Raw genomic sequence first — 26,785 nt, 5'->3', positions numbered from 1 at the left:
ATGGCCTCCAGCATCTCACTCCCAGGATGCCCCACGGAAAGCACCCTCTTCCCTGCTACCTGCTGCTCCTCTGGGCCCCATCCCTCCACCGCTCACAGCAGAAACCTGGACTAATCATAGACCCCCAGCTCAGCCTGTCAGCCTCTGCGTCCTGAAGATCTTACCATCTTCCAAATCCTATCCAGCCCCATCACTACACCCTGACTCCTACCTCATCTTCTACCCTGAGTCTGCAGTGGGGTTCTGAAGTGTAATTCTGTAGACACCCCCCAGCCCCAAATCAGGCCTCCTGGCGCCTGGTCTCCCCTTTCCCACTGCACTGACCCCTGGCTGTTTCCCCACCCCCGCCCTCCTTACCCTCTTGGTCAAGCCCCACCCCCTTCAAGCCTCTGTTCAAATGCCATTTCCCCTGGGAGAACCTTACTTTTTCTTTCCAGTGCCTCAGTGTCCCTGGAGTGGACCAATCTGTTGACTGAATAAAACTGAAAGGAAACCGCTTCTCTCCCTGACATCCTGTGTTTCTCCCCCACAGAGGATCAGAGCCTCGGCGGTGGCCCCAGGACTCCGCTACTTCGGCACCTCGGTGGCCGGCGGCTTAGATTTCAATGGCGATGGCCTTGCTGACATCACCGTGGGTGCGCTGGGCCGAGCGGCTGTACTCCGGTAGGGGTCTGCCCTGCCTTCTGAGTAGCTTCACCCCGTTGCCCTACCCTAAATGACCCCAAGAAGACACCAGGCACTGATGGGAGGGAGGGAGTGCGCTGTTTAAGAGCATCGGCTCCATCGAACTGGGTTTGAATCTAAGCTTGAGCTTAAGTGTGTGCTTGGGCAGAATCTCTAAGTTCCAGTTTTCTCATCTATAAATGGGAATGACAATGCACCTACTTCACAGTAGCCCCTAGTCTCTATTACCTTATCCTATTTTATTTTTAACATACCTTTTCCTGCACAGAGGATTTTCCTGTTTTTTCATGTTAATTTGATAGTTGTCCGTTTTCCCACTAGAGCAAGGCTTGTCTCTTTCTCTGCTATATTCTGAGGACTCAGAAGAGCACTTGGCGTATGAGAGATGTTCCGTAAATACTCACTGAATGAATGAAAGAGCCAGACACTGATCCAGAAGTCCTGTGGTCACTTCTCATGTGCCCCTTTGCTGTCTTACTTAGCTCAAGACCTGTGGTTCATCTGAAGGTGTCCATGAACTTCACTCCCAAGGCACTGCCCATTGGCTTCAGCAGCAGCGTGAATGTGTGTTTGTGTTTTGAAATCAACTCTGCAACCCTAGCTGCTGAATCAGGTAACAGGCAGCCTAGCTGACCTGTCCAGTGCTCTGGTCACTCTTTGTTGGCTTCAGTTGGGGAGGGGACAGAGAAAGAGGGCTGGGTAGGGGTGGGGTGTTATGAAATCTCTCTATTAGATTTTAGTTCCTTTGACCTGTTGTTGTTGTTCAGATGCTAAGTCGTATCCGACTCTTTTTGACCCCATGGGCTGCAGCACACCAGGCTTCCCTGTCCTTCACCTTCTTCTAGAGTTTGCTCAGATTCATGTCCAATGAGCGGGTGATTCTATCTAATCATCTCATCCACTGCTGCCGCATTCTTCTCCTGCCCTCAATCTTTCCTGGCATCAGGGTCTTTTCCAGTGAGTCAGTCCTTCACATCAGGTGGCCAAAGTCTTGGTGCTTCAGCTTCAGTGTCAGTCTTTCCAATGAATATTCAGGGTTGATTTCCTTTAGGATTGACTGGTTTGATCTCTTTGCAGTCCAAGGGACTCTCAAGAGTCTCTTCCAACACTACATTTTGAAAGTATCAGTTCTTTGGTGTTCCTTTGACTTTAGGTTCAGTTTAATGGGAACCGCCCCAGAAAAGGGTGACCTGTTGTTAAGTCCACATTCTGAAAGAGTTTTTCTGACCCTCTTGGGAAGAGGGGCATTGGATCCCGTCCTCGGGTTGAAGGGTTGGGTTTCTGAAAGAAGACTTGGAAAAAGGCAGGCCCTTCTCCATCTCCAGCTGCTGTGCCCACGCCTGTGTGTGTGTAGGTGCCTCTCCTCTTTCTCTCTGATTACATCTTCTCCCCTTCCCTCCCTCTGCCTTCTCCCTAGTCTAGGGGGATTGGATAATCTGCTGGAGGCCTGGCTTCCCTTCCCACCCCCTTGGCTGGTACTGGTTGGGAGACCTTCTGGAAGGCAGAGGGTAGGCATGACTTTCACAGCCCAGGTACTTCCTGCCAACCCAAGAGGTCTCCTCCAGCACAAACCCTCAGCAACAGTCCCCAGGGCTTCGTCTCTCAGTCACCATCCCCGAGAAGTCGCTCTACTTCCTGCAGGTCAGAAAGCGCGCTCCCAGGCGGCCTGGTTTTACCGCAGGAGTCCAGGATCAAGTCTGGTTATTAGAGAAGGGCAGCCCTGTCATTTCCAGCTGTACAGGCTGGAAGGTTTGGGCCACAGAGCCTGAACTGCATCTGCTGGGTGGTCATGTGACACTGGGCAGGTGTCCTTCACTCTCCATGCCTGGTATTTTGTTTTGTTTAATATTTATTTATTTTATATATTTTTGCTGTGCTGGGTCTTCATTGCCATGTGGGTTTTCTCTAGTTGCAGCGAGTGGGGGCTATTCCCTAGTTGTGGTGTGTGGCCTTCTCATTGTGGTGGCTTCTCCTGTTGCAGAGCCCAGGCTTTAGGGCACACAGACTTGGCTCAGTAGTTGTACCACACAGGCTTAGTTGCTCCACAGCACGCAGGATCTTCCTGGACCAGGGATTGAACCCCTGTCTCCTGCACTGGCAGGCAGATTCTCTACCACTGAGCCACTAGGGTAGCCGGGGCCCCTGTTTTTCTTCTCTACAGTTAGGGAGTTGGCCCAGGTAATCCACAAGGTTCTTCCAGCTCTGCTAGCCTCAGGTTTTACTGTATGGTCTCTCTCTCTCCCCCTTCCTTGAACTTTTCCTCCTCAATATTTTCCCCCTCAATCCTAGCCTCCTCTCTAAAAGCCCTCTTCCCATAGGGAAGACTGACTTAGCCCTGGGGATGTTCTGCCCCAGGTTTGGGTCTCGGGCACTGAGGGACCCTAACCAGGGGACAGAAGACATGAGAAAAGTAACTTTGAAATGAAGAAACTCGGGGAAGTGCCTGTGTGGGGGAAACCACTCAGGAGGGGCTCATGGGAGGGCCCTCGGTCTGGAGTTTGACCTCCGTGGCTCAATCAGAAAGATCTGATCTTCATTCCCAGGCCTTGGTGAGACCTCTCTGAACTTCACATTGGACGTGGATGTGGTGAAGCAGAGGAAACGGCTGCAGCATTCAGACAAGAGGATGGATCAGAGCTCCCTTAGGGAATGGGGCAGGGGGCCCCGTCTCTGTGAGTCCTTCTTGCTCATCCCTACAGATGGACATGTGAGTGGAGGAGTTTCCAAGAGTCCAGAGGGGTCTGTCTTTTTTTTTTTTTTTTAAGGTTGCTTTGTTTCATTTTTTTTTTTTTAATTTTTGTTTTATACTGGAGTATAGCTGACTAACAGGGGTTTCTCCGGTAGCACAGTACTAAAGAATCCGCCTGCCAGTGCAGGAGATGCAGGAGATGTGGGTTCCAGCCCTGGGTCTTCGGAAAGATCTGGAGAAGGAAGTGGCAACCCACTCCAGTATTCTTGCTGGAGAATCCCAGGGACAGAGGAGCCTGGGAGCTAGAGTTCACGGGGCCGCACAGAGCCAGACACGACTGAGCGTGCACACATAGTTGATTACCAGTGTTGTTTAGTTTCAGGGGTATAGCAAAATGATTCAGTTATACATACACACGTATCTGTTCTTTTTCAAGTTCTTTTCCCATTTAGATTATTACAGAATATTAAGCAGAGTTCCCTGCGCTGTGCTATACAGTAGGTCCTTATTGGTTATTTATTTTATTTTATTTTGGCCGTGCCATGTGGCATGTGGGATCTTAGTTCCCTGACCAGGGATCGAACCTGTGCCCCTTGCAGTGAAAGCTGGGAGTCTTAACCACTGGACTGCCAGGGAAGTTCCCAGAGGGGGTCTGTATTGTTGAGAAAAGAACTGAGGTGCATGGAGTGAAGTACAGGGGTCCACACACACAAATGAGGCAACTAAAACAATCATAATAGGTAAAGAATCACATGATGGTGTGGGAGATGGGGGTTATGGTACCAGAAAACCAAGTTAAAGCAATCTACAGAGATTGAACACTAAGTAAATCTCTGAGTTTCCTAGAAACTGGACAAAAAGGGAAATCCTCTAATTGCTGCCATTTTTCTTGGTAATAGACTGGAAATAACAGAGCTCCCTCCCCCACCTGATAACAACAGTGGGGTAGAAAGCCCTTATGTGAGACGACATTAGAAAACCTGAGTGAGGCAAAGTAGAAATAGAAAGACAAAAGTTGTCATTTGCAAAAGTTTACTCCTGACAAAGGTACCTAGAAACATGAAAAAAATAGATTTGTCAGGACTCCGAGTCTGCCAGCACCCCAAACTGTGGACCTCAAAGGGTCATGTATTCCAATAAACGCATAAATTATGCTTTAGACTACACATCTGTTCCAACATCTGTTTGGTTGTTAAATGGATTAAGACTTCTAGTAAGTCTGTGACTTCCCTAAAGATAAGCATAGCTACCTTTTCCAGCCAAGATGCTTGCTCACCTGTTCTCAGGTGTTCAAAGCTCCCACCTGGCAAAAAGTCTCAATAAACAAAGAGAATGGCAAGTGGCATCCCAGGCCATCTCCTGGTCTTCAGGGTTCTTTTGTTCATTTGTTTTGGCTGTCCCCCCACCAGGGACTGAACCCATGACCCTTGTATTGGAGGCACGGAGTCCTCCAGGGACCTCCAGGGAAATTCTGGTCTACAGTTTTTATTTTTCTAATATGTCCTCTGGAGAAGGCAATGGCACCCCACTCCAGTACTCTTGCCTGGAAAATGCCATGGATGAAGGAGCCTAGTAAGGCTGCAGTCCATGGGGTCGTGAAGAGTCGGACACAACTGAGCGACTTCACTTTGACTTTTCACTTTCATGCATTGGAGAAGGAAATGGCAACCCACTCCAGTATTCTTGCCTAGAGAATCCCAGGGATGGAGGAGCCGTCTATGGGATCGCACAGAGTTGGACACGACTGAAGCGACTTAGCAGCAGCAATATGTCCTCTGCGCCGCTTCAGGAAAGATCTTTGTAAACAGAGCTGAGACCACAACTCTTCCTCTTCTTGGCTCCCCTTTGTCCTCTAAGTCCAAGCTGGCATTTAACTCCTCCTGGCCAGAACCCCTCTGTGACTGAGGCAGGAACCAGAAGGAGTTAGGAGGCCTGAGGCCGTGGCAGATCAAGGGAGGTTTTCCCAATGCTCTTGGCAGCCTGGCTTACTTGGAAGAGGCTTAGGACTCCTAGCTTAACCCCTTTCATTCTTTAATATTGTGACCACATCAAAGTTAAAAGTATTCTTTTTGTTATCTTCTCCCCCACATCCAACTCCAACCTCACGTTCCTTGGAGACTGTGCAGCTGTGTCAGGAGGACTGCTTCTCCAACATCGCTGTCAAGGTCAGCTACCACCTCCAGTCCCCTGAGGGCCGGATGGACCAAGCCCAGCCAATCCTGGACTTCTATGCTGAGCCCTCCGCCGTCTTCCAGGTGACTTGGCTAGGACCAGACTCTCCCAGGTGCTACCCCTGTAAAAGTCCCTGCTCCCTTATCTTCAAAGAATATTAAAGTTGGGAGGGTCTTCAGACAACGTTTAGGACCCTCCCTGCACAGATGGGGATAATAGAGTTCCTGAGATGGTGTTAATTTGCCCAGGACCTCACTGGTGGGTAATACAGGTCTCCAAATGACTCCCAAGGCTGGTTCTTTTCTGTTCACAAAAGGTGCCTGCTACACATTTAATGAAGTATGTGGATACTTGGCGCAGGTCTCTGATAATGGTGTGGTGGAAGGCCTGTGTGGGGACTGGACTGGAGCCCACCTGCCCTGTACACAGAAAGTCATCCTGGGGCTAGTTCCCTTTGTAATTAATAAGTATATTATGAGGAGATGCTTTGAGATTACATTTGCGTGTGCTTAGTCACTCAGTCGTGTCCTACGCTTCGTGACCCCATGGACTATAGCCTGCCAGGTGCCTCTGTCCATGGAGTTTTTCAGATAAGAATGCTGGAGTGGGTTGCCATGCCCTCCTCCAGGGGATCTTTCTGACCCAGGGATCAGGAACCTGCATCTCCTGTGCCTTCTGTATTACAGGCAGATTCTTTACCTGCTGACCCATGATGTATCCTGTTTCACATTCTTATCTTAATCAATAATTACTTTGATGCTTTGGCAAAGAGATTAAAAAAAATTATCCCACTGAGGAAATGGGTGAGGGGAAATTATTAGGCGTGTAGGCACAGAGATGGGCTTCCCAGGCAGCACAGTGCCGAAGAATCTGCTTGCCAGTGCAAGAGATGCAGGAGATGGGGGTTCAGTCCCTGGGTTGGGAAGATCCCCTGGAGAAGGAAATAGCATCCCACTCTGGTATTCTTGCTGGAGAATCCCATGGACAGAGGAGCCTGGCAGGCTTCAGGCCATGAGGCCACATAGTCGGGCACCATTGAGCAGCAGCGGCAGCAAGCACATAGATTTTTCCAGAGAATGAGCTCTAGCTGGGAGCTTAGGATGTTTTAATCCTGCTGAAAGAGAACAAGCTGCTTGGCTATATTAAAAGCAAAACAAACAAACAAACAAAAGCCCTCAATTGTTGACGCAGTCAGATAGAGCCCCCAGCTCTGACTTCTGCATTCTGCATCCCCCTTCTCTGGGCCGTGGAAGATTTTCTTTCTTGCTCTGGGCTCTCACTGTAGCTCCAATCATGGAGACAGTCCTTGCACAAAGCTACTGTGATGGTCACTGGCTACTGGGAAGATAAATGCAGTGATTCCCCAGGTAGGGAGCTGGCTGTGTCTCCTTCATAATAAAAAATAGACCTGCTCCTTTAGAAAACGTGACTTTGCAACCTGAGCTGGAACTTTTCAATCTTACACAGAACTTTTGGGCCCACTGTGATTTCTGAATTTGTTTGGTATAGGCAAGAAGACAAGGGGGAATATTTAACCTACAGAGAAGACTAGCCCTGGGGGTAGAAGAGCTCACAGGACTGAACCTTGACAATATTTGGTTAGGTACCCCCCCACTTTGTCCCCTGCTGTTCCTGCTCTACTTAAGAGGACTAAGGAGGCTTTTCTTCATATGGTTTCACCCACCCCTAAATGTTCAGAGCAGTGAGCTGTGAGTGTTGCTACTTAATTAACATAATATGCAAGTGACAGCTACCATTTCACAAAGGTCACCCTCTTTTTGACCTTGGCCAGTGGCCTGATGCATGGTACCTGTGTTGTAGGACCAAGCACACCCCCATGCCTGACAAATCAAGGTATAGCATAGTCACAGCTCTCACAACCATGTGGACACAAATTCAGCCCGTCAGCCTCACCTACACTTCTCAGAGTCAGCTGAAGGGACACACATGTGCTAGGGAGAAGATCACGAAGCAAGGCCGTGGGGGATGGCGGGGTCCCTGGGCTGATCCTGCCCCTCTCTTTCTGCTTACAGCTGCCCTATGAGAAGAACTGCAAGAATAAGCTGTTTTGTGTCGCGGAGTTACAGTTGGCCACCACCATCTCTCAGTGAGTTGAATGCAGTCGTCATGGTTTCTGCAGTTAGCTCACTTCCTGAAGGCTTACGGGGCAAACCCCTCACCAGGATCACTTGCTTCCTCCTTTCCCTCACAGCCCACAAAGGGCTTTTGCACTAATTGTATCATTGCTTCCCCAGCCACCCAATGAGGGAGGCAAGACAGATTTGTATTCTTATGTTATAAATTTGGGAAGAGTCAGTAGTTGCAGGCCTGCGAGGACTCCCGTGATCACTGGATGGGCTTACACCCAGATTTCTTTCCATAACCCAGGGTCCTTCACTCCTAGGACCCCTCACTTAGAGATAACCTCTTCCCTGGCTCAACGCTTTACCACATTACTTAACTCCTTACATGCTTAGGGAGCACTTCCTCTGTGCCCAGAACTCGAGGTGCTGGGAGATATGGGAAGCCCCTTTTTCACTTTCACAATTTTGCTTAGGGAGAGAAGATAATATGTAAGTCAACTGTGTTGAAAAGATGTACTATGAAGAAAAGGAAGACAGGGAAGGTGGGAGGGAAGTGCCAGGGATGCGGTTGGGGTTGCACTTTCAAATAGAGTGGGCCGGGAAGGGCTCATGGAGAAGGTGATGTTTAGGCTCATGGAAGCGAGGTGGAGGAGTGAACTCTGTGGGCATCTGAAGGAAGAGCACCTGTCAGTGCCCTGAGCTGGGCACTTGGAGGTGGGAGGAAGAGGCCAGGACACCAGAGTGAATTGGAGGGGGGGTGTTATTCAGTGGCTAAGTCTTATCTGCCTCTTTGCGACCCCATGGACTGAAGCATGCCAGGCTTCCTTTTTCTTCACTATCTCCCGGAGGCTGCTCAAACTCATGTCCACGGAGTCGATGTTGCCATGTGAGGGGAGGAAAAATCATATGTGGCTCCATTTCCATGAGGACTCTTACTGTGAGCCGGGAAGTCAGAGGAATGCCATGACCATGCCCTTTCAGAGGATCATTCTTTGTGTGTGTGTTGGGGGGTGCTGCTCTCCCCCACACACTGCTGCCTTGTGGCTGTGCTAGGGCCCTCTAGTTCCCCCACACCATGTGGGATCTTAGTTCCCTGACGAGGGGTCAGACCCATGTCACCTGCATTGGAAGGTGGATTCTTAACCACTGGACCAGCAGGGAAGTCCCAGTAGGATCGTTCTTGCTGCTGTGTTGAGAATGGACTGTAGGAGCAGAGGTGGAGGCGGGGCAACAGTAGGGAGCTATTGTGATAACTCGGGCGAGACATGATATGACTTGGGCCAGAGTGGTAGCAACGAAGGTGGTTATATTTTGAAGTTAGAGCCCGCAGGATTGGATGACAGATTGGATGTGGGGAGTGTGAGAGAGGGGTCTAAGAAGTCTTTCAGGGTTCCGGCCCGAGCATCCAGAACTGTGCTGTCCAACACAATAGCCTCTGGTCACATGTGGTTATTTAAATTGAAATGAATTAAAATTAAAGAAGATTTTAGTTCCTTAGTCGCCCTAGGCACATCTCAGTACCCACATAATGGCTAGTGGTTTTGAGCAGCACAGATATATAATAGGTCATTTCCATTACTTCAGAAGTTCTGTTGAACCACACTGAATTCTAGAACGATACTGCTGCCAAGAACTGAATTGGGAAAGCTTTCGGAAGAATGGGTTTGGAAGGCAAGGTGGGGAGGAGAGGTCATGAGCTTGGTAACTTTTTAAAATTTATTTTTATTGGAGTATAGTTTCCATGTATTGTTGTGTTAGTTTCTGCTGTACAGCAAAGTGACTCAGCTATACATATACATGTATCTCCTCTTTTTTGGATTTCCTTCCCATTTCCCTTGTAATTGTCTATCGTTTCTGTTGTTATTATGATTTGCTGTTGTTTCGCTATGTCGTGTCTGATTCTTTGGCAACCCCATGGACTGTGGCCCGCCAGGCTCCATGGGATTCCCCAGGCATGAATACTGGAGTGGGTTGCACGAGTTTGGTTTTGGACGTGTGGTGGTCTTAAAATGCTCCTTCCCCTGAGTTGGCATCTCTGAAGAAGAGCTCTGTTCTGAGTCCTGAGAAACCTTTCCATAGACATTTGCAGGACTTGTATTTCAGATGCAGATAGCTTAGCTCTGCCCGTCTCAGTCATGGAGGAGCCAAGTCAAGGCTTTTGAGTGCTTTGGAATCCAGCCTAACAGGAAGACTTGTTTCTAACTGGGAATTCATTACAGCCCTCCCAGCCACCGCCTGTGGAATAGACTGTGAAACAGCTGGCCCTACATCACCCCCTAGTGTCCACAGTTGGCAGTCTCGCCTTTTTTCCAAAGTATTGAGCCTAATCCTTAGCATCCAAATGCCTCAGTGGTTTGACCCTTTTTGTGGACGTTAATCTCCTGAAGAATCGAAGGTAAACTACAGACACTTGTCTTTAGAAGATCACACTTGTGAACATAAAGCATTTACATTCAGGGAACTCTGAAACTGTCCCTGGACCTCGAGTTAAGAATCCCTGTACATATTCCAGGGACTCTCAGATCTCTCTGTTGGGCTCTGAGACAGGACACCCAACTGACATTTCAGTGTCCCTGCCTTCCTGTCCTCTGAGTGCTTTTCATCATGTCCCGGACTGGGCTCATCTGGTCAGTTCCCACCCTCTGGTCTCCCGCTGTGTCCTCTCCATCACAGCCAGCCCCACTGGGTCATCCAGGCTGGAAACTCTGAAACAGAAACTCAGGACACATCCTCGACTCTCTTTTTTTTTAAAAAAAGTTTTTAGTTTTTGGCCATGCTCATGGCATGTAGGATCTAGTTCCCTGATGAGGGATCGAACCAACACCCTCTGCACTGGAGGCACCGAGCCTTAACCGCTGAACTGGCAGGGGAGTCCCCAGCTCCTGTCTCTTTTGCGCTCTGCTTGTAAGCATGGCCTTATCGCCCTCCCCATCGCCACTTAGTTAGCTCAGTCGCTCAGTCGTGTCTGACTCTTTGCGACCCCATGAACCGCAGCACGCCAGCCCATCGCCGCTGCTGCTGTCTTATTTCAGGCCTGTGTCATCTCCCAGATGGATCCGCACACAGGCTCTGTCACTGCCCACTATTCTCCACGCGGCTGTGATAAAAAACAAAAATGACTCAATAAGACACAGGTCACATTACTCCCCAGAGCAGCACATTCTATTTTAAGACCTTTCAGATGGTTAGAAAGCTCGTGTTGTCAATGTGTTTCCCTGTAGGTCTCAATTACTGAGAGTGGTTGTGCACTCCGGGACCCCACGGTGCCTCAGTGTGAAGGAAGCCCTCACCCGTCCCCACATCTTCTCTTCTCCATGCTGAACAGACTCATGTCTTAACTCACACCCTGTAATCTGGAAGGGCTGGGGTGATTTTGTGGTGGGAAAGCTCAGGCCAAGGCAGGGGTGGGGGCAGCGTCTGTCCCCCGCATGGTTTATCCTGCGTTGAGTGGGGTGTCTGGCACAAAGTCCCCCATAAATGTACGTGAAATGGATGAATCTGTGTCTCAAAGTACATTGCCTGGGGTCACAGTGAGTTGGTGGTAGAAAGAGGATTTAGATTTTATTCTCCCAACTCTCTTTCGGGGCTGTGGGACCTCAGGCAAGTGAGTGAGCCTCCCCTGGCTTCTGTTCCTGTCACTGCAGCACCGAGAGAAACCATACAATTTCACAGAGTTATCACCAGGATTAGCAGAGAGTGTGAAACATTTAACAGAGTCCCCAACACACAGCAAACACTAAATAAATGGTCATGTCACACAGCAACTGAGGTGGGTATGGTAGTCCAGGTGCTTGTTTCTGTTGTGGGGAAGAAATCTAGGCTAAATGTATCCTTTAGGCAATATTATCTAAGAAGTTAAGAAGGTGCTGTTGCATTCCACTGAGGTTTTCACAGATTAAATAAACTGGTAACATTTATCTCTTTGCCTACCCTGTGCAGACAGGAATTGGTGGTGGGTCTCACAAAGGAGCTGACCATGAACATTAGCCTGACTAACTCTGGGGAAGATTCCTACATGACAAGCATGGCTTTGAATTTCCCCAGAAACCTGCAGTTTAAGAGGATACAGAAGGTAACTATGACAGCAGTTTTGGAACCACATTGCTCATGACTTTCCCTTCCTGCATCTCTGCTTGGTTATGGAAACCTCCTAACTCTGCCTTCTGCAGCATCCTCGTCCATTCAATAGATGATCATTAACTAGACAAATCCCCTCTAATCCAACAATAAGCCATGGATCCAGTCATATCATTCTCTGCCCTAAACATCAATGGTGCTATTTTGCCGCCCAATCACTCCTCTGCCTGCAGCCTTTCTTACCTAGAGTTCTGAGAGAGAAATAATCTATAATAAATTAGTTTGACTGGAAAGTAAAAGTCTGTTCCGCCTGTCATCAGCCTGGGAGCACAGACTCAAAGCCAGCTGTAAGATACCAGAAAACAGTATTTCTCCCAAGGACACCCAGCAGCTGTAAAATATTGTAACACTGAGAAATTTTGCTCTCTAAAATCATAGGCAATCAGAAACTTTGCGGTTTGAAGTTATATCTGTAATTATAAAACCATCTTACTGTTGCCTGGAGAATCTAAACTGTTTTGACAAAGAGAAGCATTCTCATTTTCCATCTGAGACTTGAAACTTCAGATAAAATGTTTCTCCACACAGCTTTTCACATTCACCTGAATAGTTTCCAAGAAGGTGGGTCTTTGGGTCCACTTTGCAGCCCAGAATTGATGTTGAGTGGCCCTTTTACACATAGCCCTGGCTTTTTTTTTTTGAAGTATTTTCTTTTTTTTCACGTGGACCATTTTTAAAGTCTTTATGGAATTTGTTACAATAGTGCTTCTGTTTTATGTTTTGGTTGTTTGGCTGCAAGGGATGTGGGATCTTGGCTCCCTGACCAGGGATCAAACCTGCACCCCCTGAATTGGAAGGCGAAGTCTTAACCACTGGACCATGTGGGAAGTCCCATCCCTGCTTTATTTTGAGCCTATAAAACACTGCTTTGTTTATAGTTCCCCAAACTCTTTCCCCAGAATCCTTTAATAACTATCTTTTCCTTTGTTTGGTGAGATACACCACAGTGCAGTTTTCCTCTCAACAAACCTGGCTCTCTTTTATTATGGGTGTGTCTCTGGTGGTCTGAGGCTGTTTGAGCTAGGACAGCATCCGTTACATGCCACAATCTCCTAAGCATCTAGAATGGAACTAGACCCTTAAGAAAACAGTGGCCACTCATTTTCCATATCCATTGGTCCAGATGAGGAACCATGGCTGAAAAAGGCTGCGTGGCAATGCCGGGGGCCTTCCACTGGTCCAAGGTGCAGTTCAAATGCCTCCCTCCCCAGGAAGACTGATTCCTCCTGGTTGGACCTCATCTTTCTCCACTGCTTGTGTCTGTGCCGCTCTCACAGGACCCCTCCTGAGGCCTTGCGTTTAAAGTCTTCAACCATCTAGTACCAAGCCCTTCTGCTCAGCTTGTGGAGACGAGGACAAAGGCTGGTTTATTTGCATCCCCAGCTCCTGGCAGGGTGTCTGGCATGTTGTTGTGAGGAAACTGAACCTTTTTTTTTTTGCCTTTTCAAAACCATGTCTTTTGTGTTAACAGCCTCCTTCTCCAGACATTCAGTGCGGTGACCCTAAGCCGACTGCTTCTGTCCTGGTCATGAAGTGCAAGATTGGTCACCCCATCCTCAAGAGGTCATCTGTGAGTCTGTTTTTCTTTTTTTTCTATTTATTTGGCTGCTCTGGGTCTTAGTTGTGGCATGCAGGATCTTTGAGTTGCGGCACGTGGGATCTAGTTCCCTGACCAGGGGTGGAATCCCGGCCCCCTGCATTGGGAGCTCAGCGTCTTAGCCACTGGACCACCAAGGAAGTCCTGTGAGTCTGTTTTGATTAGCTGACTCTTCTCACTACCCTAGGGTTGGTGTTTTCTACTTCCCAGGCTCATTAGAATCTCCCAGTTGAAATTTCCATACTTTCCTTGACTATACTGTCATCTGTAACAGAGCGTAAAGCTGCCCATTGTGCTCTGGAAGTAGGGAGTGGTGGAGGCGAGGGTACAGTCAGAGACAAGGTGGGCTCACCCCTGTACAGCAGAGCGAAGCTGGGGGTGGTCTGGAAGGTTATTAGCCCTGAGGGGAGGCCTTGACCTGCCACTGATGATCTCTGTGCTGTGGGAGACCTCTCAAGCAGCTTCCTTGGCTGTGAAAGGGGAATAATGCTGTCTGCCCTGCTCACCCCATCTTGACACTGTATTACGTGGAATAATGGGACCTCGAAGCATCCTGTGCTACAGAAGCATGGAGTATTGAATTACGTTTTCCAGGTCTGTTTAGCTAGTAGGAAGCAGTTTGAATTGTGAGTGGAATAAACAGGAATCAATCCACCTTTTTTTGTTTAACTAGGCAAACTTTTCGTTAGTTTGGCAGCTGGAGGAGAGTGCCTTTCCAAACAGGACAGCCAACATCACTGTGATGGTCACCAAGTAAGTCATGCCTGGGTCAGGGGAGCCTGGGCTGTGGTCCTGCAAAAAGGCTCCCTCCCACGCGTGTGCGTCAGAGCTATGACTCCTCGCTGCCCCAGAAGGGAAGCCTCAGGGAGCCCCAGGAAGGCACCTGTGTCCCTGCAGTGATCTGGCTTTGCCTTGTTATCAGAGATATTTAAAATGTTCCTTTATTGACAAAGTAAAACTATGGTATAGTCTGGTAGACTTTGAGTTTTGCACTGGAGAGCTCATTTTGGTTCATCTAACCTCAGAGATGCTCTGTCTTCTGCAAAACCTCTATGTTCAGGGTAGGGTACACAGTTGGTAAAGTTCTCAAACAGGGGTGATTCTGCTCCCAGGGGCAGCGCCTGAAGGCATTTTTGATTGGCATGACTTTGGTGGGGGTGTTATTGACATCTAGTGGGTAGAGACCTGGGATGTTAACATCCCACAATATACAGGACAGCCACTCAAAGACTTTCCTGGCCCTAAATGTCTATATTGTCAAGGCCGAGAAACTGTCTTTTTTGCCACGCTGTGCAACGTGCAGGATTCTAGTTCCCTGACCAGGAATTGAACCCGTGCCCCCTGCATTGGGAGCGTGGAGTCTTAACCACTGGATTGGCAGAGAAGTCCTGGAGAAACCCTTTTAAAATCAGTGTTTCTCCAAGTCTGGTCTTCCAGTGCAGAGTCTTCTGCACTCTGTTTATCTCCAAGAGTCTTTTCTATCTAATCCCCCGTGATCCTGGGAAGCCAAGGTAAGAAGCAGCCATGTGTACGAAGCAGGGGTGCTATAAACTGACACTCTTATTTCCTAGTTCCAATGAAAGAAGGTCTTTGGTCAATAAAACTCACAGCCTTCAAATCAAACATGCCTTCATTGCAGTTCTTCCCAAGTAAGTACTTCCGGGGGGCCCCACACCTGCGGGATAGCTTCAGGCATTTTCTTTTGTGGGTGGGTCTAGTGGTCAGGGTGGATGTGGGCATTGCCTTTCCCTGAGAGGAGGCTGCTTAGAATCCAGGCTCCCACCGATCTCTAGGGCACTAACTGTTAGGTCCTAGAAACCCTGTGGCTGTAATCAAAGAAGGAACAGTGCCAACAGGTCTTGATACCAAAGGGAACGGATGGGATGCTAAGGAAGGAAGAGAGGACTTAAGGGATTAGGAAGAAAGGAAGACAAAAAGTAAGGCCCCCTGAGGAATGATAATCAGATACAGAACCAGCCTGAAGGGACTGAATTCAAATATTCTAACCTGATTCCAACTGCCCCACCACTGCTCAACATTTTGCTATTCAACTTTGATCTCTCTTAAGAATCAGGGGCCCTTGTAGTGTGTCCAACTGATAGCACTGAGTTTATTTAAAATGAGTAAGGGGCCCTGAGGCCTAACCTATGTCCTCTCAACTGCAGACCCTCAGTGATGTACATGAACACAAGCCAGGGGTCTTCCCACCACAAAGAGTTCCTCTTCAACGTAAGTGCTCTGCTCATCATCGCAAAGCCAACAGGTGGCAAAACACCACCAGCCATGACTTTCCGCTTGGATTTTATCTTGTAGATACATGGAGAGAACCTCTTTGGAGCTGAGTTCCAGTTGCAAATTTGTGTTCCAGTTAAATTACAAGGTTTCCAGTTCCTAACAGTGACGAACCTGACCAAGACTCAGGTACATAGAGGTGGTTCTGTATCACATCTCTTTCCAGAGTGGCTATGGATTCTCAAAGGTATAAAAACTAGAACTCTAGAAAAAGAAGTAGAAAAAAGATGAGTTAACCTGGGAACGCATTTTAGAAGTAAATTACCCAAGTCATATTCATAAGGAATATTAACTACTCAGCCCAAACTGACATTTCAATTTTTCTTCCCTTGATGAAAAAAGTAAACAAAATTCAACCTTTTTAGTAGCCACGGAGACATTTATTTTCCCTTTGAAAATCATGGATAAATTCTGCTTCTCTGTGATTGGCAAATGAGATTGATAAACATGTGGCCCTTCTTCCTATAAACTGTCTACCTTCTTCTTTTCCTCTTGTCTCCCAGTCTGTACGCCTGGGACTCTGCTGTGGTACACCTCTTTGCTCTTAGTTGACTCATCTGTAGTGTGGTTCCCAAAACCAGCCTTATGACACCTACAGCAACAGGCTCTTAGCAGTATGACAGCTGAGGCCTTGGGTGTTCCTGATTTTCTTCTTTTCTGTCCAGGCTACATAAAGTGTCCAGGTTCAAAAAGGAAACTGTGGAAAGGAATTTACAAAATGAAGTCTGCTGACAGAATAAGGGCTTTTCAGTTGTAAATGATGTTCTCACATATAGTTTATTTTTAAAGAATATTTGTTAAGTTTAAACATGTCAGTTTCCACTTGGAAACAAAATTCTTGTTTAAATAGCTGATTGGAAACTTGTAAGAGCAGGAATCCCACCCTGCTGTGGGGACAGAGATTAAAAACAGAATCAGGGGCTTCTAGTTCCACGCCCTTTCCTTTGGGGGTGGTCAGTACCCCCGGCTTACTTAAACAGACTGTGCTGGCAGAGCAGGTCCGTGGCAGAGCTGAAGTTCAGCATAGTCTGATAGAAATGCTGGATCTGTTTCTTCATTCGCTTCAAGGCGGGGGTGTTATGTTTGGACTTGAAGGTCATCTGATTCAGGATCTTATCTGTGAGGTAATGTAGCCAGAGCACGTTGTTATAAGGGTGGTATTCACCCCAGCAGTTGTTGTTTTCTTTCCTCATCAGCCTGTAGATCTCAAACTGGTAGTCGCCTTGTCCTGTAAACAGGTCCTCGTCTCCAGAGATGTCACAGAAAACCACAATTCCATCCCGCTCCAAGCGGGACAGGGTGTAGTCGATGATGTTGACTTGCAGCCCTCGGGTGGGGATGGAGCTTGTCTTTCCATTGAGGGTATAATGGAGCTCTTTGAGGCTGGTCTTCTTTAAGAGCACGTTCCCCCAGTGCAAGTCTCGGTGCTCAAAGTGCAGTGAGGCCTCAGCCACGGCAAGGGAGGCGGTGATCTGGTGCAGAATACTCTTGGCAGTGGCAATGGAGGACAGCTTCTTTCTCATTTGCTCTAGGTCGATCCCTCCAAACTCAAATTCCAGCACGATGAAGAGCTGGTCTTCCCCGAAAAAGTCAGGCCGGTCGTTTGCAGACCCTTTGGTTGAGTGATAGTGATCCCAGGCTTGGAGGAGCAAGGGAGGGTAAGATCCTTGAACGCAGTGTACCGAGTTCAGGCCAATGAAGCCTTGTGTGCGGTTGCATGTCTCATCAGACAAGAGGCTCAGCTCTTTGGAGATGATGATTTCTGGCAGGATTTCCTCAAAAGTTTTCTGGTGAGCTCCATTGACTAAGTCCTGTCCTTCGATAGCAATGATTTTTAGGGCTACAGGTGTGTGGTTAGCAACTGTTTGAAACACCTCACCAAACACCCCTTCTCCAATCTTCTCACAGCATTCCAGTTTTTCTTCGGAGAGGTAGTCGCCGAAGGGGATGGGACCCACCTGATTGCATTCTCCATAAAGCTTTTCTGCATCAGATGTCTTTTTGTCTGTGACCTGCTGTGTCTTTAAGGGGGTTAGCAAATACATAGAGGAAGAGTGCCGGGGGGACAGAGCACAGCTTGTTCTGTTCTGAACAGGGTGGTGTGAATATTCTGATACGAGGGACTCAGACAGAGAACTGCCCAGGGTGATGCAGCTGCACACTTCAGACACAGCTGTCACGATCTTCTTCTTGTGGAAACTGAAGGAGGCTCTGGTTTTGGTCCAAGAGCAGGCATTCTGTAAACGAGTCAGGTCCTGGGTGACACATGAACCGTCTTCCATCTTTTGGCCTTTTGTAACCTGGCAGTGATGGAGGAGGGAGGTTTCTGCTGTCCCTTGATGCTTCCTTTTTCGGCTTAGCCTGGTTCTCTCAGGCCAGTTGTTTTTCCCAGGTGCGATTCCAGCCTTGCACCCACGGGCCTCCTCATATTCTATATGGACAGACCCTTGAGACTCAATCTCTCGACAAGAGTACTGGTCGGTGGCCCTCTTCTTACCCCTGCCTGATAAACCTGGGCTCTCCTGCCTCCTCCCCACCAGTTCCCTGTCATGGCAGAACTCCTGCAAATTCTTCCCATCTGTCCTAAGCTCGGAATCCTCAGGATTTCCTGAGTCCAAAAAGCTAAAGAGAGCTGACCTGAGGCTGGCCTGGGCTTGGTGGGCCAACTTGGTGAGCCTGCCTCCTCCTGTCGCTGCGTCCTGGGAACAGGGGAGGGGTGCCTGGTCCAGGGAGGCTTCTGGGAGGTGGAAGTTGCTCGGAGCTTCTGAGGCTGCATCCAGAAAGGTGGAAGGGTCGGTACAGACGCTGTCTTCTGCCGCAGGGAACCCGGGGCCGGGAGAGGCCAGAGAGCTGAACAGGGAGGCACTGGTGCCCAGCTCGCCGCCGTCCCTGGGCTGGCCGCACACACTGAGGTCCGGGCTCAGGCAGCCCGGGTTGCCGTTGGGAAAGGACGGCGGTCCTAGCGGGCCGCAGGGGGTGCTGCACTTCTGCGGGCACCGCGATCGCAGCCTCAGGCGTCTCGGGGTCGCGATCTGACTCGGCCGGCCCTTGGCGAGTCGGGCGCCAGCGCGCTTCCGCTGCGGACCCACCGGGCTGCCGGGGAAGTCGGGGTCGTCAGGATCGTCGGAGACGACAGACTGCGAGGGGCCGCCACTGCTGGCGTCACTGCTACTGCTGCTGAAGAAACGCTTCCGGTCCTGCGGCGGGAACCACTGTACGGCTGCCAGGCCCGGCCGCCGCCGCGGCCTCCCGCCGCCCGCTGCCCCGTACGTTCGGAAGAGCCCACTCGCGGGTAGCGGGAGTGACGCCGCCATGGCCTGCACCCGCCAGGCAGTTCAAATGCTAACAGCACCGCGAGACTTCCTCGAGATGCGGACGCGCCTGCCCGCCGGGTCCTAGCGCCCGGCCGTCCGCGGAATCACGACGGATCTCGCGAGAAGTGGGAGGGGGCGGGTAACTATGGCGGTTTGGCTTTTTCGTTGTGTTGTGGTGATGGACTGGGGTGGTTGTCGTTTCAGGCCCACACCGTGTGCACTCAGGCTCACGAGCAAGTTTGTGGGAGCGATCTGGTTCAGGTGAGCGCAGTCATCCCAAAGACCGGAGGGAGGGGGTCATGGGGGAGAGAGGAGGGCCTGAAGCGGGTGCCGTGAGACGCCGGGATTGTACTTGCGAGGTTTCCCCTGAAAGCACAGCCCGAACGTTCCTGAGGCGCCCCTTAGCCTCTTCACCGGCTCACTTTTGCTAGGGTTGCGGCTTTGCTGGAACCAAATGAAGGCAGAAACTGCTCACACCCTTTATTCCTCGACTTTGAGGTTGTCTGTGTGCTAAGTGTTAAAATTCCCAGCTTTCCCACCCCATAAATAGATCGTGCTAATTAACACCCATCCTCTTTCAGCTTGTGGAAGAATGGCATTCAGTGAGCTGTAAGGTCACCTCGGATAAAGAAAATGTAACCGTGGCTGCAGAGCTCTCCTTGAATCAGCCAAAGCAGGTACTTAGGATTTGATTAATCCTCGTTTCTCGGGCATCTTCCCTGGAAACGATAATATTAATAGCATCTCCAAATATAACGTGCCCAAAACAGGACTGTTGATCCATCTACTGCTCCAGCCTGTTGCTTCCTCACTCTCTCAGGGTAACTATCTAGGGTAACTTAGCAGTTGCTTGCGTGCTCAGGGGTGTCCGACTCTGCGTTCCGGCGGACTGCAGCCCACCAGGCTCCTCTGTCCATCGGATTATCCTGACAAGAATACTGGAGTGGGTTGCCATTTCCTCCTCCAGGGGATCTTCACGAACCAGGGATGGAACCCGCGTCTCCTGCTGCTCCAGCATTGGCAGGCGGATTCTTTACCTCTGAGCCATCTGGGATACCCTTACACTGCTGACTTACTAGGGATTCTAGGAATTCCTTGTGGCGACTCCTTTTCCTTAATTTTTCTTTTTTAAACATTTATTTATTTGGCTGCGCCAGGTCTTAGTTGTGGCTTGCAGGATCTAGTTCCCTGACCAGGGATCCAACCCATGTTCCCTGCATTGGGAGCTCTGAGTCTTAGCCACTGGACCACCAGAGAAATCCGATCCTTTTTCTTACATCCGCTTATCTGTTCCAGCAGCAAACTCGATCATTCTACCCACCCCCAGATATATTCTAAATCCATTCGCTTCTGTGTGTCTCCACTGCTGCTGCTGTTCAGGTCACCACCTCTTGCTGGATTCACTGCCGTAGCCTCATCTCTGCTTTTCTTGCCTGTGCTTTTGCCATGCCCTTCACCGACATTCTTCATGGAACAGTTATTTTTAAAAAGCAAACACTATACCACTTATCTGCTTTTAAAAAAAAATCGTATACACTTAGACTAAAATTTGTCTTTTTTGGTGGTGTCCCAGGCATCCTATGATCTGGTTTCCGCTTTCTCCTCCATCTCCTAATACTTTCGTCTTCCCTGCTTCTTAGACTCTAGCTTGCAGATATTGTTCTAGCCACTGGACCTTTGTACTTGCTGTTCCTTCTGCATAAGACAGCTTTTCCCCTATATCTTCATGTGTGTGCTTTTTTCTTATATTTAATTCACATGTTACCTTCTTAGCGAGACTTTCCCTGATCACTCATTTAAAAGTAGGAACTAAAGTCATGTTTAACATCTTGTGATGATCCAGGTGAGAATGATGGGATGTGAGCTGAAGAAGTAGCAGTGAGAATGGAGGAAAAGGGGCAGGTGTTCAGAGAGACTGAAAAAAGAAAAGAATCATTAAGAACTGACTTGGGGATGGGAGTGTGGTGTGAGGTAAACGGTAAGGGAAAAGAAGTTGAGGTTTAACTAGGTTTCTGGCTTGGGAAACTTAGTGGTTGCTGAGGCCATTCTTTAGACTTGAGGAATACTGGAGAAGGAACACATTTAAAGGGAAAGATGACAGGGGAGGGGGGGTTTCCCTGGCAGTCCAGTTGGTAAGATTTTGCCCTCCAGTGCAGGGGGTATAGGTTCGATCCCTGGTCAGGGAACTAAGATCCCCAAAAAACAGAAACGTAAGGAATGATGCTGTCCAGGAATTGTAAGTCCATTTTTTTTAGAAGTCTATTTTAAATCAACTATACTCCAATTAAAAAAAAAGTTAACTCCCCTCCCCCTCCCGAAAAACGTAGGTCCATGTCTAAAATATGTTTCTTTTTTTTCTCCCCCATCTTATAGTTACTAAGAGATGTGACTGAGCTGCAGATCCTTGGTGAAATATCTTTCAACAAATCTCTGTATGAGGGGCTCAACACAGAGAACCACAGAACTAAGGTAATCCCTGGGTGTTTTCTGGGTGCTGTCCTGGGAAGCCTGTGCCTGGCTTTAGCGCCCTTGTACAAATAGGCGCTTGCTATTGCCCTCTTCCTGTTTCAGTCTTATCACCTCTGCTCTTGACTCTGCAACTCGCTGTGTCTATGACCTTGAGTTACTCAGTTTCTGCCTAAGTTTTTCTGTCTCTGAAATGAGGCAACTGAATAAGAGGCCTAAGCAGAGGAAGTCTCAGTTGTTGCAACTAGGCTGGAATCAACACCTATCTATGTATATTTTGATTTGAAAAATTTTTGTATTTCCTAGTTGAGAAGTTTTTTAATTATATGTATTAACTCGCTTCCTAGTGTGTGACACCAGTGTTTAGTTACAGTGGCCCACGGTTACAATACTCATGAGCGCAGAATTCTCTTGTAAGTCTTAAACTAAGTCCTGGAACCCTTGGGTTTGTTTTGCAGAGGTTTTACATGTGACTGCAAATCAGACTGACCTTTGACCTTTGTGATCTGTGGGCTGAAGACTGTATGTGCCCCAGCGGGGCTGTCGTTCTTGTTGACACTTGCCCTAGGTGGCTGCTAGCGCCAGAAATGGTCCACCTGTGAGCTCTTTAGTGAAGCCTGAGTGTCAAGAGGGTGAGAGTGGATTGCTCAACTTTAGCTCCTCTGCTTTCCTCCCTGGAGGAGGGGAAAGGCACAGTTCTCTAGACATGTCAGAAATAACATTTCTGTTTATTTTTGAGTGTGTCTGATACAGAAAATGATGTGGAAGAAAGAGAAGTGTTCCCATTATATCATTGCACAGATTAAAAAAAAAAAAAAAAAAACAGCAACAGAAAAGCAAGAAAATTCAAGTCTTATGCAAAGATCCCAAATGAAAAATAGTGATTCCTTCACTCCCTGTCTCCCACACCCTGGATTCCCTCCTCCCCAAGAGAGTTCCTGTTAACAGTGTCTTATATGCACATTCTTCAGTCATTTATTTATGTATAAATGTTCCCCCTTTACTTACTGATGCTTTTATTGTAGAGTCCCCATGATGATTTTCCTTTTTTAAAATTCAGTACCCGAAGCTAAGTTTTAAGTGCATTTCAGCTGCAAAAAAAACCAAAAAAAACCCCCAAAACCTCCTGCTAACATGCCTTAAAGGCCTTTTGTGTTTATCTGGGGGTGGAGGCAGACCAGTGTTAGTGGCCGGGCTCCTTCGAATCTTGGGCTCTCCTGACTATGTGCTGGTGATGCCTTCCCTTGTGGCTGGCCCAAAGTCGCCACCTCTCCCAGCAGTGCATTTTCACATGGCAGAATACAGAATAGGAAGCCAAGAGGTCAGTAGCAAAAGGAGTTTTTCTTCACATGGCTTCCCTTTTCTTTCTTTTTCTCGTTTTTCGAGCCACATGGCACATGGCATGCAGGCTCTTAGTTCCCCCACGAGGGATTGAACCCGTGCCTGGTTCATACTCTCTCTCTGACACACACACAACCAGAAGGTCATAGTCTCCTGGCAGACCGCTAGATAAGAGACCAGAATAGTTTGTATCAAGTATTTTGGTCATCAGATCACTTTCCTGTCCTCTGGTTTACTCCTCCCCCAACCCCATCTCCAGGTTTTGTTCGCTTTGTTTTTCGAACATTCTGTTGCTATATCTAGCTCAGAGATTCTTTCCTCAGCCATGTCCAGTCTACTGATGAGTGCATTGAAGGCATTCTTTGTTCCTGTCACAGCAGCTGTTCATCTCTCATGTTTCTTTCTGGTGCTTTCTTAGGGTCTCCATCTCTCTGCTTACATTGCCCGTCTGCTCTTTGTTCTTGTGCGCTGTCTGTTCTATCCTTTGGAGCCCTTAGCATATTCATCGTGGTTGTTTTAAATTGCCAGTCTGATAATTCCGACATTCTTGCCTTATCTGGTTCTGGTGCTTACTCTGTCTCTTCAAATTTTGTTTTTTTGTCTTTTGGTATACCAGGTAATTTTCTTTTGATAGCTGGAAATGCTGTACCAGGTAAAAGGAACTTCTGTAGACAGACCTTCATTAATGTAGTGAGGTGTGGGGGAGGGGAGATGCTCTGTGGTTCTGTGATTAGGTCTCAGTCTTAATGAGCCTCAGGCCTCTGGCCTGTGAACTTTCTCACCGTTTCTGTGTTTTTCAGCCCCCTTAGTTGGGACAGGATGGCTAGAGTGGGCTCCAGTTGGGCACTTCCCTTTCCCTAGAACAGTTAGGCTCTCATTATATCCAGCAGGTTAGGCTAGGGTTAACTAGTTTCCCCTGAGCCCAGTCTTTGTTCAGATCAGAGTTCTTTGGCTTATTTCAAAGTGGTTCCTTTTCTGCTCCCCCTGCTGGAAGCATGAAGGATTTTTTCTCCAGCATTGAGTGTGGGAACCTGGTCAAGCTCCTGGAGTAAACCTCACCCCAGTGGCTGGGTTCCCTGGAGTTTGTAGCCCCAGAGTCATCACTGTTGTGCTTACAGCAGTCCCATCAGTTGCAGTTCAGGATTTCCTTCCCTGGAGGTGGTGAGCCTCTGCCCTCTGTGTCCATCTGTCTGTCTGTCCCTCTGCTCTTGGTGGCAGCAGGTTTGCCTGGTGTCCTCCCCTCTCTTAGGGATCCAAGAAAAGTTGCTGATTTTCCAGTCTGGTCACCTTTTTCCTTGTTAGCATGAAGTGGTGACTTCCAAGCCCTTTACATGTGGAACCAGAAACCAGGAATCTCATTAGATAATTTAAAATACTGCGTCAGGAAATGTTTAGCTTTTTGCTTTACTGCTGTCAGTCTTGATCAATACATGGTATGTTGCCAAGTTCTCATATTTTGCTTCTTAAAATAATATGGAATTTTTACGTCATTTTGTTTCACAACTTACAGGGTGGTCTCTCTGTTTTGTTGCAGATCACGGTCATCCTCCTGAAAGATGAGGAGGCGTATTCTCTGTCTCTTATCATTAAAAGCAGTGTCGGGGGCCTTCTGGTTTTGATCGTGATTATAGTCATCCTAGTCAAGGTCAGTTCCCCCTGCGTTCATAAAGGTTCTGGTGTTGGGCAGAATTCTGCTTAGAGAGCCAGCCCCCGACCATGAGCAGCTACTCTAGCCTTGTGACCCCTTTTCCTTCTTCCTTCAGCCACACACCTGTTGAGGCAAATGAATCAAGACAGTTTCTGTCTGAAAAAGATCAAGGTCTAATTGAAGAATTGGAGTACAGAGATATTTTCCTAAAAGGGACCTGATGTTCCTTTCCTATTTAAATCCTTTCCTTTCCTTCCCCTGATTTAATGTTCAAACTCTTTCACTGCTATTCAAGGCATCTAATGTCTGCCTCTACTCTCTCTACCCTCGAGTCTTGCTTTTTTTCTCAACACACTGAACTGAATAGCTTTGTGTCTCTGTGTTTGCTGTGAGGCTCTCTACACCCGCCTCCCAAGCCCTTTCCTTCATAATTTGCTCTCCCTCTTCCCTTAAAACTCAGCCCAGAGATTCCTGAGTCCTCTGAACTGACCTTTATGCTTTTCCCTTGAACTGCCCTCTAGAAACCCTTCCAAGAAGCAGTGGTTATACTGTGTTGTCATTATTTCTCTTCCCACTAAATTGTGAGTTTCTTGATGTGTAGGGGGGCTGTACTTGATCTCTTTCTGTCTTTTACATAAATAGATCCAGTACAGCTGAAACATAGTACTTAGCATAATTAGTTAAATTGAAAAGGTGAAAGTGGGGTTGGGGTTCAGAGGAAGGTGGAAAACCAGTTCTGACTGGGGACTGAACACAGGGAATGCTTGTGGGAAGGTGGTATTTAAAGCAGGTGGATAGCTTAGGCCTGTAATTGGTCTTCCCTCTTTTTGTTTTAGTGTGGCTTTTTTAAAAGAAAATACAGAGAGCTGAACTTGGAGAGCATAAGAAAGGACCAGCTAAAATCACAGAGTCTGCTGGAAGAAGATAATTAGGAGCAGCTTCCTCATCCATCCGGAGAGAGTATCAGCCAGTCCTGAAGCTTCTAGAGACCTTCCTTTTAGGATGACCAAGTGCGGAATCTAACAAGTTGTTTGTGGAGTGTTTTTAACCATACCTTGTCCCCAAAGTGCCTGTGCATTGTGCAGAAAAGAAACCTGGGAAGCATTTGGTGGTAAATAAAGTATTTTCTTTACAGAAGTGCCTTTAATATGAAAATATGATATACTTTGTGATTCCCCCCTGCCCCGCCCCAGAGGAGGTTATACAGCATCTCCCAGGCTTACTTGCCTAAGAGCACTTTTTTCATGCCATTTCTATTAACATCTTCCAAAATAGTCTTCCATGAAGTACATCTTTGTCGGGGACAGTGGTTGGAAGCAGTTCCTAGTCTGGCATTTTTATGATCGAAGGATGCAGTCTATTATTTCAAATCAGGCCACGAAAAAGCACCCCCCAGAACAAAAGTAAAAAGTAGAAAAACAGGGGTTACCAAAACAGGAACAAGGAGGGAGAGGAGACCAGGACTTTGTTCTGTAGTGTCTGCTTAACATCCTGTGTGGGTCCTCGCCTGGCTTCCTGTTGAGTGACTTGCTCAGGGACCTTCGTGTCTCAATGAGAGACATGCTTGTCCACAGGGGGAGGTGGAACCTGGCCTGGGAGTTGGGGACACTGAGATTAGGGCCTCATTACGGGCTGACTTTGCTCTTAGTATCCTTATTTTATTTATATGCCCCATGCTGTTAAAACTTGACTGCATCTCTCCACTCTCAACTGTGCAGTGGCACAGTCTTTGTTTTCATGGGCGATAAATATCATTGCAAACAAGCGAAGCAGGAGCATATAATGTAGAAAGCAATCCTGCGATCCCTCTGTGTTCTTTATCTAATTCAAGTGCTTTCATTATTTCTGTTTGTCTTGGCTGAGCTGTGAGGCTTATGGGATCGCAGTTCTGCAACCAGGGATTGAATCCTCACAGTGAAAGGGCTGCGTCCTAAACGCTGGGCCGCCAGGGAAGTCCCTGGACTCTGTTTCTTCATAGCTTTTCCACTGACTTCAAAGTCTTCTGCACATAATGGTAATTTGGAGTCTTTCTGATATTTATACTTTTTCCCATCATTATTTTTCTAACTAGGACTTATGGGGGTCTAAGAACTTACCTCTGTACCTGACTTAAAAAAATTTTTTTTTGGCTGTGCTGAATCTTTGTTGCTGCCTGCGGGCTTTCTCTAGTTGCAGCTAGCGGGGACTGCTCTCTAGTTGAGTGCACATGCTTCTTATTGCTTTGGCTTCTCGTTGCAGGGCACAGGCCTTAGGGCACGCAGGCTTCAGTAGTTGCAGCTCATGGGCTGTAGAGCAGGGGCTCAGTAGTTGTGGCACATGGGTTTAGTTACCTCAGCATGTGGAATCTTTCTGGACCAGGGA

The 26,785-nt window shown here is 48.0% G+C and overlaps 2 protein-coding genes across 4 annotated transcripts in view; one reads left to right on the top strand and one right to left on the bottom strand.

The window, feature by feature from the left end:
- ITGAE (integrin subunit alpha E) overlaps positions 1 to 25,561 on the top strand; it is a 60,573-nt gene extending 35,012 nt beyond the window's left edge. For 2 of the 3 annotated variants that reach the window (XM_069603139.1, XM_069603138.1), the window contains 16 exons: positions 533 to 663; positions 1,167 to 1,297; positions 3,228 to 3,391; positions 5,500 to 5,628; positions 7,579 to 7,652; positions 11,569 to 11,701; positions 13,238 to 13,336; positions 14,037 to 14,116; positions 14,935 to 15,012; positions 15,529 to 15,592; positions 15,677 to 15,784; positions 19,174 to 19,230; positions 19,551 to 19,646; positions 21,343 to 21,438; positions 24,311 to 24,421; positions 25,261 to 25,561. In XM_069603139.1, the coding sequence (XP_069459240.1) occupies positions 533 to 663; positions 1,167 to 1,297; positions 3,228 to 3,391; positions 5,500 to 5,628; positions 7,579 to 7,652; positions 11,569 to 11,701; positions 13,238 to 13,336; positions 14,037 to 14,116; positions 14,935 to 15,012; positions 15,529 to 15,592; positions 15,677 to 15,784; positions 19,174 to 19,230; positions 19,551 to 19,646; positions 21,343 to 21,438; positions 24,311 to 24,421; positions 25,261 to 25,356 (1,647 nt within the window). In that variant the 3' untranslated portion in view covers positions 25,357 to 25,561. The remainder of the gene's footprint in view (positions 1 to 532; positions 664 to 1,166; positions 1,298 to 3,227; positions 3,392 to 5,499; positions 5,629 to 7,578; positions 7,653 to 11,568; positions 11,702 to 13,237; positions 13,337 to 14,036; positions 14,117 to 14,934; positions 15,013 to 15,528; positions 15,593 to 15,676; positions 15,785 to 19,173; positions 19,231 to 19,550; positions 19,647 to 21,342; positions 21,439 to 24,310; positions 24,422 to 25,260) is intronic. The other variant, XM_069603140.1, reaches the window with a different exon arrangement.
- Positions 16,014 to 19,081, bottom strand: HASPIN (histone H3 associated protein kinase). Its single transcript, XM_069603141.1, has one exon. The coding sequence runs from the start codon at positions 18,967 to 18,969 to the stop codon at positions 16,624 to 16,626; it is 2,346 nt and encodes a 781-aa protein (XP_069459242.1). The 5' UTR covers positions 18,970 to 19,081; the 3' UTR covers positions 16,014 to 16,623.
- Positions 25,562 to 26,785: the final 1,224 nt, after the last annotated feature.

Source organism: Ovis canadensis, chromosome 11 (assembly GCF_042477335.2).
Source record: "Ovis canadensis isolate MfBH-ARS-UI-01 breed Bighorn chromosome 11, ARS-UI_OviCan_v2, whole genome shotgun sequence".
NCBI lineage: Eukaryota > Metazoa > Chordata > Mammalia > Artiodactyla > Bovidae > Ovis > Ovis canadensis.
This window is presented reverse-complemented; position numbering and strand designations above follow the sequence as displayed.

What these genes read in the sequence shown, in the direction of transcription:
- HASPIN (XM_069603141.1), bottom strand. Translation starts at nt 18,969, where the DNA reads ATGGCGGCGTCACTCCCGCTACCCGCGAGTGGGCTCTTCCGAACGTAC.